This window comes from Pistacia vera, unplaced genomic scaffold, assembly GCF_008641045.1.
Source record: "Pistacia vera cultivar Batoury unplaced genomic scaffold, PisVer_v2 Contig720, whole genome shotgun sequence".
In the NCBI taxonomy this organism is placed as follows: domain Eukaryota; kingdom Viridiplantae; phylum Streptophyta; class Magnoliopsida; order Sapindales; family Anacardiaceae; genus Pistacia; species Pistacia vera.
In genome coordinates, this window is record NW_022196580.1 from 608,139 (window position 1) to 620,894 (window position 12,756).

The 12,756-nt window shown below is 34.6% G+C and overlaps 1 protein-coding gene and 1 long non-coding RNA gene across 2 annotated transcripts; both read right to left on the bottom strand.

Annotated features, from left to right (window-relative positions):
• Positions 1-5,769: 5,769 nt before the first annotated feature.
• LOC116114702 lies at positions 5,770-6,188 on the bottom strand. The gene is made up of 3 exons (XR_004125590.1): positions 6,140-6,188; positions 5,900-6,027; positions 5,770-5,811 (listed from the first exon to the last, which is right to left on the bottom strand). It is a non-coding gene; the product is annotated as an uncharacterized LOC116114702 (long non-coding RNA).
• Positions 6,189-7,338: 1,150 nt separating this feature from the next.
• LOC116114723 (protein PHLOEM PROTEIN 2-LIKE A9-like) lies at positions 7,339-9,216 on the bottom strand. The gene is made up of 3 exons (XM_031400853.1): positions 9,074-9,216; positions 8,578-8,660; positions 7,339-7,916 (listed from the first exon to the last, which is right to left on the bottom strand). The coding sequence occupies exons 1-3, from the start codon at positions 9,125-9,127 to the stop codon at positions 7,547-7,549; spliced, it is 507 nt and encodes a 168-aa protein (XP_031256713.1). The 5' UTR covers positions 9,128-9,216; the 3' UTR covers positions 7,339-7,546.
• Positions 9,217-12,756: the final 3,540 nt, after the last annotated feature.

Sequence of the window (12,756 nt, forward strand, 5' to 3'; positions counted from 1 at the left end):
TTACGTAGTATGTATTATAAGGATAGTAGTAAAGAGGAGGTGTTACATGGGAGGTGAATGCTCGACCAACTGAGTTGGGAGAAATATGGAGGTTCACTCGACCAACCTGAGTTGGAATGAGTGTGATAGTTTGCTCCACGAATCTGAGTTGGGAGGAGTTTGTTCCACCAAACTAAATTAGGAGGTGAATGCTCGACCAACTTGAGTTGGGAGAAATATGGAGGTTTGCTCAACCAACCTGAGTTAGGAGGAGTTTGCTCGACCAGCTTGAGTTGGGAGGTGAATGCTTGACCAACCTAAGTTGGGAGAAATATAGATGTTTGCTCGACCAACCTGAGTTGGGAGGAGTTTACTCGACCAACCTGAGTTGGGAGCTAAATGCTCGACCAACCTGAGTTAGGAGAAATATGGAGGTTCGCTCGACCAATGTAAGTTGGGAGGAGTTTGCTCGACCAACCTGAATTGGGAGAAATATGGAGGTTCGCTCGACCAACATAACTTGGGAGGATTTTGCTCGACCAACCTGAGTTGGGAGTACTGAGTATCTTAGAAAGTATGTTGTTCCTTCCATAGGTGTAAGAATGTGTGAATCATAACCTTTTAAGAGTCGAGTCAGTCAATGTAGTATGAAAGGTTGACTCTCCATTCATCCCTTCAGGATGAGTCAGCCCGAGAGTGACGGTTCAAGTGTTTTGGTCTCCAATCATCCCTTCAGGATGAGTCAAGTCAAGTCGGTCGATGTGGTATGGAGGGTTACTTGAGGGTTAGAGTCTCTATTCATCCCATCAAGATGAGTTAGCACGAGAGTGATGGTTCAAGTGCTTTGGCTGGCATGGATAGTGAATGGGGTGCTTTGGTTTCCATTCATCCCTTCGGGATAAGTCAACCCAAGTGTGACAATTCGGGTACTTGGCCAACATGGATGGTGACTAGGGAGTGTTGGTCTCCATTCACCCTTCAGGATGAGCAAACCCAATGTGACAATTCGGGCGATTCTGTCAACATGGATGTTGTGTGGGGTAGTTTGGATGCCACTCGACCCATGAGGATGAGTGGAGTCGAGTGGTGTTAGATGGGTGTGATGGAGTTCACTCGACTCATGAGGGTGAGCCGAGCTAAATTGAGAAGAGCGAAGCGAAGAAAAGCTAAGTGGGGAAGAGTCACTCTTTTAAAGAATGGGAGCCTTAGGGATGAGCCAAGCCGAGCGGGAAGAGTGGAGCGAAGAGCCAAGTGGGGAAGAGTCAAATGACTCTTTTGAAGATGAGTGAAAGCCTTAGGAATGAGCTGAGCCAAGCGGGAAAAGTGGAGCGAGTCACTCTTTTGAAGAGTGCAAGCCTTGGAGATGAGCCAAGTCAAGCGAGAAGAGTGGAGCAAGTCACTCTTTTGAAAAGTGGAAGCCTTGGGGATGGGCCAAGCTGAGCCGAGCGGGAAGAATGGAGTCAAGTGAGCAAGAGTCACTCTTTTGAAGAGTGGAAGCCTTGGGGGTGAGCCAAGTCAAGCGGGAAGAATGGAGCAAGTCACTCTTTTGAAGAATGGAAGCCTTAAGGATGAGTCGAGCCGAGCGGGAAGAGTGAAGCGAATAGGAGCCAAGTGGGGAAGAGTAGAACCTTTGGGGATGAGCCAAGCCGAGCGGGAAGAGTGGAGCGAAGAGGAGCCAAAGTGGGGAAGAGTCACTCTTTTGAAGAGTGGAAGCCTTAGGGATGAGCCGAGCCGAGCCAAGCCAAGCAGGGATGAGTCGAGTGGTGAAGTGTCGAGGGACCCTCCTAAAGAGACTTCGTGTGGGAGTATTAAGGATGAGTCGAGTAAGGTCGTGCGTTGCCGACTGAGGTCGTGTGAAGCTTAAAGATCGAGTGAGGTTGTATGAGGCTGTGTGAGGCAAAGTGAGGCTATGTGAGGCAGAGTGAGGCCGACTGAGGCAGTGTGAGGCCGATTGAGGCCGTGTGAGGCCTACTGAGGCCGTGTGAGGCCGACTGAGGCTGACCGAGGCCGTGTGAGGCCGACCGAGGCCGTGTGAGGCCGAGACTGTGGGTTTGGGGTATGGGGTCATTAAAGGTTGCTTGGAATTTACTGGGACACAAAAGCGGTTCTCTAGCACTTGATTGTGTGGGAAATCGAGAGAGGACTAAGTTACCTTGTCTGATAGGGTTTGGTTCTCAACCCGGTGATAGCGTTCTTGGTTTCCAATGCTGTGACTTTGTTAGTGTGTTGTTGCATTTAGGCAGTGAGGGTCACAACCTAAGTCGCGAGATCTGGAAAAGCATTGTCTGTGATTTCAGCCATGAAGGGGTTGTGGAGTAGATCGTTGACGGAATGATGATTATCAGAGGCCCCACAGTGGGCACCAAACTGTAGATGCAAAAAATCTACGTTTACGGAAATAGGGTCTGATCTCGTAATTGAGGCCACTAACAATCCAATGAACCTACACTCATGAAAATACAAGTGTGAAGCTTTTGGGAAACACCGAGGTGGTGTTTCCCGTAGGCACTCGGACACTCAAGTCAACAAGGCTGAAACAGACTATTTAATAAGAATTAAGGAAAGAATGATTACTAGGAGTTTTGTTAGAAACTAGGACTACGGAAAAGGCGTCAGGTTCTCGGGAGTAAGAACTTAGGAGCAAGTAGGTGGTTTTGAGTAGTGGAGATTTTCCACTTTATGAGAGGGCATGCCTCTGTTTTTATGGTGAACCCAAGGGGTTGGAATCCTAGTAGGACACTGAGTCCTACTTTAGGAGATAATCCCTATTAGGAAAGAAAGATGATTCTTGTCCTTATGAGATTAGGTTTATTAGTTTCAATAAGATTCAAGAGCTTAGCAAAAGAGGAAATAAAATGGGATTCTGATTTCCTATTTATGGATTGTTGTAGGCTAATGGGTCGGAACTTAGTTTTAGCTTAACTTGTGGGATAGTCTAACTCATAAAATTGACAGTTTACAAGATGAATTTAAGTGTAGGCCCAACCAAAATTGGGCTAAGACCTAGAGCCATGACATGTTTATTTCGTTATTGGGTCTTGTCAGACCCAAGACAATTTTTTGCCCATACATATCCCAAATTCAAGAATTCTAAGACCCAACATGTACATCATAAACTTTATAAAATATTTCATAAATATTATATATATATATAGCTCAAATCAAACCAAGATTCAGTATCCCCTGCAATGTCCACAAAAGTAATAATAATCTTAGTTAAATTTTGCATCAAATATAATTAAAATAAAAAATTTCATCTAAGAATTTAATATATATTTACAGAGAGAGAGAGAGAGAGAGAGAGAGAGAGAGCACCTCTGGTTTTTCTTCTTCACTCTCTTTATCATCTCTACCACCTTTAGGCCTTTTAAAAAATTCTACCACGGCCTTTTTTATGTCCCTATCCATTCCAAGTTCAGGAACCTAGGTGATAGTATGCCGATCAGTCAGTTAACGAAAATGATGAGCGAAACAGCGGATTTTCAAAATAATCATCTTCTTTCAATTATCGAGACTTGTTTATACTAACTTTTTCATGAAACTACATTTGTTAAGGTCCATAAGTTTTGAAAAAATTAACATTTACGCCCCTTGTTAAAAACTCCTTTTCTTCGCATATTTCCTTTCACGATACCCCAGAGTTGTCGGGCCTTTACAGCTGTCATGTCTTTGTCTCTGCTCAAAGTCATTTTTGTCCCTCAATGATACAAATTCATGTTAGGAATAGATTTTATTTTTAAAATTAATTTTTTTTATTTTTATTTTTTGCTAAATGTGAAATAATATTTTGTATTTACGTAATTATTTCTTAAATTCATTTATTTTTCTAAAAACGGGAAAGAAAAATATAATAACTTTAAATGCTTTTAAATAGTTTACATATAAAGTATTATAAAAATATTTGATTTAACTAATTTCAAAATTAATTATTTTTATTATGTTAAAAGTTTTATGTAAATACTAAAGTAAACCAAGGATTAAATTGTCTTCTAAATCACTTTATATTAATTCGCAAAATTGACTTGTAAAAATGCCAACAGACAACGAGGGGACAAAGGACACTGAACACTGTTTTTTACATTTTATTTAGACATATTTTTAAGGCTGAATTACATTTTCACCACCAAACTATCACTAAACAACATTGTTCCCCTTAGTTTCAGAAACACCCAACATTACCCCATCTTAGAGAGTAAGTCTTTGAAGAATCAGAAAATTAAAGTTGGAAACAAAACATGGACGGCGACCGGCCTACACGATCTGGGTGGCTGGATTTGCAGCGGTTCTCGGGCTTCCTGCAATCTAGGTGGCCCATACCAGCCTGGTGGCGTGGTCACCATTGATCGCCGCCTAGACGACCACTAGATCTTTTACTTTTAAAATAAAAAAATGTAATTTTCTTTTGTTCTTGTTGAGTTGAAATTGATTATGGACTGTTGATTTGTTGTCCGTGAATCGTGATGAAGAAATGTTGGACATTAATCTCCATTCTTCAAATTCAGGCGTTAAAACTTTACCTTAAAAAAATCATAATATTGGATTAGGTTTTCTGTCACCATCACATATGGCAGGAATACATTTTTTTTATTTAATCCTTTTCAGATTCTAAGAAGCTGATTTTATCAAGTGATGGACTTATATTAATCTCTAAAACCAATATGTAAATGAGTACTACTACTCATAGAGAGAGGTAGATGATATGCATTAAACTATCAAACTAAATCTTATGCTCAGAAGCTGTTTAATTAATTATATATGGTACTAGAAATGGCTAGGCAGCTAGCTAACTCATTGACTCTCATTTAATATGCCTTTGCTCCATGCTCAAGATAAGAGAATCAAATCTACTAAGCAAAATTTAACTCAATGGTCATACAATAAATTATTTAATGGTTCCCTATCAACCATTAGATTAAAGATGTCTTCAATCTGTAAGCTTTGCCAACTGTTGGATTGGCAAGTAAAAAATTAATTAGAATCAAGCTTCTACTATGTAATATAATAATATATATACCGAATTCTCTTTGAACTAGGGCTCATCCCAGCGTAAAGATCAAGAAAAATCTAATGGACGACGTTTGGGATTTTTCAACTGTCGCTTCCCTTAATGCTTTATATTTTCTTAGAAAAAATGTTAAGCTCTCTGTCTAGGTATAATCTTTCCTTTTCTAACAATATTTTTTTTTTCATGCTGTCGTGTTTCGATTTGAATGTTAATAATGCAATTCATGATGATGCTTCAATTATGTAGTATGACAAAATTTCCTTGAATCAGGTTCATCCTAATACAAAGATCTGATGTAATCCCTGTAATTGATGCCAATTCAAGTTTTAAATTATGTAAATTCTCTGAAATCAGGGGTCAATCCAAAGAAGAAAAAAAACCTGAAGTAACTTAATTTATGTTCAGAATAAAAATATATATAAAAAAAACATATAAAATCAACTTAATTTTTAGGTTTAACCCTGATACCAGCAAGAACCATGCCCCCTTTCCACCAGTCACTCTCGACTTCAAGCATACCAAACTCTACAGCTCCAAATTTATCATCCGAAACCGTGAAATCGCCTCCAGGAATCTCAAGCCATTCCTCCTGTTTCTCCCTGTAAGCCTGGAGCATTACACTTCTCACTCTCTCTTCTCCATTGTGATTCACCTTGAACTTGATCGGAACTGAATGCCATCCAAATGCATCAACCTGGAACTTCACAACATAAAATATTTCGTACATCTTCGCTGATGCAGCCACAGAGGCAATGCTATGCAAATTCCCTGTGACCTCGATCCAGTTAACCTGATTGAGTGCTGCACCTTCTTCAAATCCTGAGGCCCTGGAAACTTTCAAGACTGAAAAACAGCAATTGCGGGGTGGAAATTGTGTATAAAATAAATTTTAAAAAATCCTATAAAATTTCGTACTTTGAGTTCTCTTCGGTTAGCTTGATCCATTGCCAAAATCGGGGAGCGTTGCCCCATATGATGTTTAGAGCCCTGACAGGAACTCTAATTGATCCTGAAGAATCCTTAATGTAACAAGAAGAGTCATCCTGGAAAGTAAAACAAGATTAATTAAGAAGAAGTAATGCATAAACAATATGATTAATCATATGAAAATTAAATTAATGAAACGTTTAAAATGATTAAAATTGATCAACTAACAGCCTTCCAATGGGGGTAGGAGTAATCCTGCTTATGCTCATTATTCATCTTTAATTTTGATGTAAAGTATTCACCTTGATGCCACCATATTATATATATATTTCTTGTTAGAGCATAAAGCGTGAAATAAAATTAGTTGCTCAGCTTTTTCTTTTTCTTGCTTTTTTTTTCCCTTTTCCTTTATTTTTAAAAGTTAGCCTAAATCCCGCCTTAATATTTCCTTTATTTTTACAGTAAAACTATTTACAATAATTCTCTAGTCAAGACATTTTAATGTAATTGTGTTAAAACCATACATATATGTTATTAGATTTGAATTGTAAATTACAATTCAGTTCAATGTGGTGAATACAACAGTGTTTAATTGCGATCCTTAATTTATGTACGTGTTAAATGTTTCAGCATGTAAGAAAAACATCACATCGGATTGAAGTTGGAACAAAAATTATGTTTATTAATTTGGAAAAGACAAAATACTGTAGAACTGTACATGGGATTCACGCTTTAGCTGGCTAGGATCTTAAAGCAAATGAAGATTGTTCAAGAATAGCTAGCTTTCTTTATTTAAAAAAAAAAAAAAAACGAAGCCATTAAAGTTGTGGAAGATAACCAAAGTGATAAGGAAGGTTGGAATTAGTTCTTTTCAGATTATGAAGTTTATATAAGTGAAAGTCTTCCATCCTTAAAGTGGCAATGGAATCAATTCATGCCTTATTCTACATCAATTATACTCGACCGAACAAGTTTGGATAAATCGACGATTGTCGACCGAACAAGATCATCGAATGACAATTATAATACTTTTCTAATAACCAAGAATATAGTTCAAATTTGTGTTAGAATTTTGTGTTAAACTAGGATTATCCAATAAATGAACTTGCCTTAATAAAAGTAAAAACTTGTCATTATGTTCATCGAATGTGATAATTAAGTCGAGATACAATAATATTGTTATTTTCTTTTTTTCTTTGGGCAACATTTTCAAGTTATTGACCATCTAATTAATCATTTATGTACATAAATTTAGGAAAGTATATTCATTGTGACATGCATGCCCAAAAAATAAATTATTGATATTTCAAATATTGACTTGTACTATTGACGTGATATCATGTAATATCAAATATTTTCTCGTATTGTATATATAAATAATTAAATTCTAATAACATTCCCATCAAAACTAAATAAGCAAAAACAAATAAATGAAGATAGAATCAAATAACAATAAAAAGGCCACTTATTTCCTTTTTATCTTTTGGTCTTTCAAGCATGATTCAGCTTCATTGCAGCCGACACAAATTACATATTAAGATTAACAAAAGTAATTAAACAAGCAATAATTATGAAAATTCAGATGTATAAATATGATCAACTTATTTTTTATTTTTTATTTTTTTGGCTTAAATATTAGGCTGGTTTGATGATTGCTTCATGAATAAGCAACCCTCCCTTCCATTTTCCACTCCAAACTTCATAAAGACCAAAAAAGAGTTGATCGTCACCATTCTCTGGGACATCCATTTCAAAACCTTCCTCTGGAATTTCCTTGTTATTATTTCCATAGAATTGATCCAGAGGCTTTATTCTTTTCCAGCTATATCTTCCCTTCTTCCCAATCTTCGCCATCATAAAAACTGGACACCCGTTCCACCCGAACGCCCCATCTTTCAACGAAACCTTAAACCAGATTTTATACTTCTTTCCTTTCGTTACAGTCACCGAACCAGTTACTTCAAGCCAAGACACCTGCACTAGCTCTGCCGGTTCATCATTTTTCCTACAAGAAAGTGCATAAAGCCCACTAGTAAACAAGATTCCTACAAATATTGCTTGGGGTGTTTTAAATTTTAATGGATGAAGCCATGAAGTTTATTTTGGGAGGGCAAAATATAATATTTAATGAATGAGAGGGGCGACAATTAAAAATGAATTCTAAAAATTTTCATGGGCATGGCCACCCAAGACTCCTGAATAGCTCCGCCGTTGTGTTTACGTGTATGAGCATTCCTTCCAATCAAGCACCGGTGATCACGGGAGCGGACCTAAGAAATTCGCTTTGGGGGAAAAGGTAAAGTTTACATATGGAAGGGACCACAAAAATTATTTTAAAGGTTGAAAATTATATATTTGTCAGAAAATTTTTGTCTTTTAAAAATTCTATCTTTTATATTTCATGTTCCGAATTGGGAATTTATATTTCATGAAAACCACTAATTAATTTTAATAATTAATATATGAATTTACGATAGTTAATTTCTTCCTAATTAATTAATAATCAATCTTTTTTTTGGGTAAGTAATATGCAGGTATACCTTTGCATGTACAAATCAAAATATTCTTTCGATGAATTTATTAATTAATTACTGTAATTGAAATTAATTAAAATTCTTTATATCTCAAAATAATAATATAAGAAATAGAGAATATTATAAACGTACCCTTCTCCAGGTAGCTTCCAGTAGCGGCTGTCGTTGCCCCATACAATGTTAAATCCTCTGGGCTTGATGGTAATTTTGTCGCCCTATTCAATTTTACAACCCAAAAAAATATTTATAATTATTTGATAAAAAAAAATCATCATAAATTCGACTGCTCAAAATTAAACTTTAAATGTGTAAGTTATATAATCATAATATCTGTGAAATAGTTAATTGACCCATGTTATATTACAATAAAATGAATGATAATATTCAAGGTTTCAATTATTTTTTTTTTTTTTTTTTTTTTATTTGAGCACAAGTTTGTCGAAATTATGAAAAAATTATAATTATACCCTAGTTAAAACACTGCATATAAACAAAATATATATATATATATATATATGTGTGTGTGAATTATACATAATCAAACTGAGTAATACGTATTATCAAATAGTGACATCAAACATTACAAAAATTAATTATATATTTGTAATAGAAGCATGAATATTCTTACATCACGCACTGAAACATCTCCAGGCGGAGGCACATAATGTGGAGAACTGGACATCTTTGAAGGCGATCAAATAATCGAATTACCTGTGAAGAAAGTGATGATCAAAGGCCCTCTATTTGTTTTATGAGTTCTAGGGTTTGTAAGATCTATGATGGCGAAGAAATGAGTTGTCTAAGAAGGTTATTTATATGTGAAGAAAAGAAGAAAGAAAGAATCTTGAAATAATGAAAAATACGTTCACTCAAGGAATTAACGAAGAGAAAACAAAAACTGTTAGCAAATGACATAAACTTTATGAAAAGAATGGTATCTTCTCATCTCTTTTAAATGAGAATATTAATTAATGTTAGGGCAGTTGTAATGTTGGACCAAGCATATACTTATTTTAATCGAAAAATTATTAAAATTATCTTAGAAAATATAATGATGAGACAAAACATTGAATCAAAGTAATTCTTGCAAAAAAAAAAAAAAAAATCGCTACAACATCGTGAAGATATGGTTTTTATTTCATTTTATTATATAGTGTTTGTCGTTTGTTAAATAAGGGCTAATTTCATTAAACACGTGAATGATTGATACTCTCAAGCGCTGTAACGATTTTTTATAAGTGTTAAATATATTTAAAATTATTTTTAAAAAATATGAAATTATTAAAAAAACTATAAAAGAATCATAACCTCTTTAATGGAGAAATATTTGAAAGTTTTCGAAAATTACTGAGATGCTTGAGAATTTAAATATTTTTGCCTTTATAGTGGTCATGAGCCAAACTAAATATATTATTTATTTATCATTTCCTAGATTTAATATTAAAAAGAAAGTTAACCAAACATCGGTCTAAAAAGCATCTAAAAAAGGTTGTAAATAGATACTAACTTATCTTGGAATAGCATAAAATGAGGTCAAGAGAATAAAATTAAAGTCGAGTCAAGAGAATAAAATGACGACTAAAACTCGTATCTGACCAGTAGTTATAGGGTCCCAGGAGATTAATTAAAATACGCGTAAACTGGTCCGAACACTCCAATCATTTAAAAAAATAATAATAATAAAATTAAAGCATTTCTATATATTTTAATTTTAGCCTCTCATATTTTGATTTTTCCACCCGGTTGGAAGCACTTAATTTTATGTGAAGCATCATCAACTTGTTCATTCAACGGGTCACCATTTAAAATTATTTAAAATATTCCTATGTCAATTTCATTTGTTCTTTTCACATTTTTTCCCCTTAAATTTATTTCATTTCTCTGTAGTACAATGCTAGTGAGATCACCGATATTGGCACTAATTTTGATAATATTTAATAACCTACTAAATACATACATATGGCTTGGTTCAAGAGTCTCATCTTTTTTCTACCTTTTTCTTAATACCTAGTCATTCTCATTTAATAAAATGGCAAGTCATAATAAAAACACAAATAATATTACATATACAAAGTTTTCATACAAATTCATCAACACAAACTGACGTGTTTAATTGGATTATTTTGAATTGAGACAAACTATATAATTATAATAGATAGTATGTCAAATATGCAGGATTGTTGTATCCGTTTATGAGGAATACTTTATATAATTAGTTTATATATGTAACATTACTCTGACAACATATAACATAGTTTTATTAAATTTCTCTTATCTTGTTTTCAAATACGCTTAATTTATGTTCTAACTTAAGGAGAGTTAAGAAAAAAGTAACGTTACTTCGATATTAATAACAATTTTACACCTCGAAATGAATAATATAAATGGAGGATGATCGATGTTCAACTCAAAAAAGCTAAATCTGAATCAAAGGATTCGTTTTCAACTAGTTGATGTAGACAAATTAAACAATCTCTCCCTCAAATTAAAGCTCCTATAAAATATTCTATTTGATACGACCTTTGTCAAATGTATTATGGAACTTCTATATAAAGATCGTTGATTATTTTGCTGTCAATAGAAATATTCTTTTTGAGTTAGGCTTAATTAATTGTATATATCCAAAGTTCTGATTGAAAATGTACCAGACATGAAGCATATGTTAAAAAGCTAGTGTAGGTTGCTTATTTTAAGGATTATTCAACTCTATATAAAGCATGCAATTTAAAATGAATTTCATTAATTTTTTAATGAACCTTTAGATAAGGAGTTACATTTTATAACTTAAATCCAAAATACATAGGTGATGAAACTCCGGAAGGGGAAAAGTTATACACAGCACCAACTAGTATAATCCAATTGATCCGGTGGAATCAGAACGGATGTGTACGTGATTAAAGATAATCAACAAAATAATGAATATAAATGCAAAAAAAGTAAAGAACCTCTTGAACCCTAACTTCTCCAAGCTTGATGGAAAAATCACAAACAACACATGAAATTAATAATAAATATCAAATTTATACGCATGAATCAAATCACATGCGTACGTTACATAAGAGATGAGAGAAAGCATGAGGTTTTGGTCAACTGTCGTTTAGGTCCTAGGTTTTAAAATATTAGATTTACCCCCTTTGGGAAAATTATTGTGATTAAAATTCAGACTAGCCCTCATTTTGATAATATCCAAGTATTGATTACATAATATTACAATTAAAAATTGCTACCATTTCTTAAAATCAAAGGGGTTATGTCCTAGTATTTTAAACTGCATGACTTAGAATAATAAACCTAAACCCTAAGGGTGTGTTTGGTTGAGGGTAACAAGAGATTGTTAAGGTAATGTCATCTTATATTAACTTGATTATCACGTTTGGTTGTCAAGTATTATAAGATTCCAGTAATCTTCCAAAACCAATAGGGGGCGTTTGGATCATATAATGTTTTTATTATAGGGGGATGTTATATTAATGAAAAGATAGATTACCTTGAAGATTGTTGGGAATGTTTAAGAAATGTGTTTGGTTAGGAGGATAAATGAGTGAGTATGTTATATAAACTACTAAATTATCATCCTTTTTAAATATTAATATAATATTATTTTTTATTATAATTTTTTGAATAAATTCTTTTAACCCCCTAATTTGAAATTTTACTAAAACACCCTAGCCATATACAACTTTAATTTATAGCAAAATCACCCCCACCCACCTCAAGCCACTGCCGACAACCAACCACCACCACCGACAGTCGACAAAATGACGCACAATTTGTCGTATATGGTTGGCCGTGTGCCGACAAAGCCATTTCCGGCCATGGATCACAAATCCATGGCCGTGAAAAGGCTAGATCTAGCCGGAAAAGGCCTTATCGACACACGACCTGCCAGATCCCGCCAGTCATGTGCCATTATGCCAACTGACGCCGACGGCCGGCAGTGGTCTTGGGTAGCTGGAGGTATTTTGTTAACTTTTAAACTTTTTTGTGGCTGGGATGTTTTAGCTAAATTCTCAAATGTAGGGGAGCTGGGTGAATGGTTATTTGGTAGACATTTGAGGGCAATTGTGTTCAAAATGGTATTTAATTAAGGGCAAAATAGGTATAAAAATCAGATTACCTGGTAATCTTTTAATAACAGCCCTGGGGGAGAGTATGGGTTCACCCCCTACATTACCAATAGTAAACACTATTTATAATAAAAGATACCCGTAATATTTTATTACTTGCAAACCAAACACCGGAATCTTATAAAATAAACGAAGATTACCCTCGTTATCTTATATGCCCATGATCCAAACGCACCCATAGTAG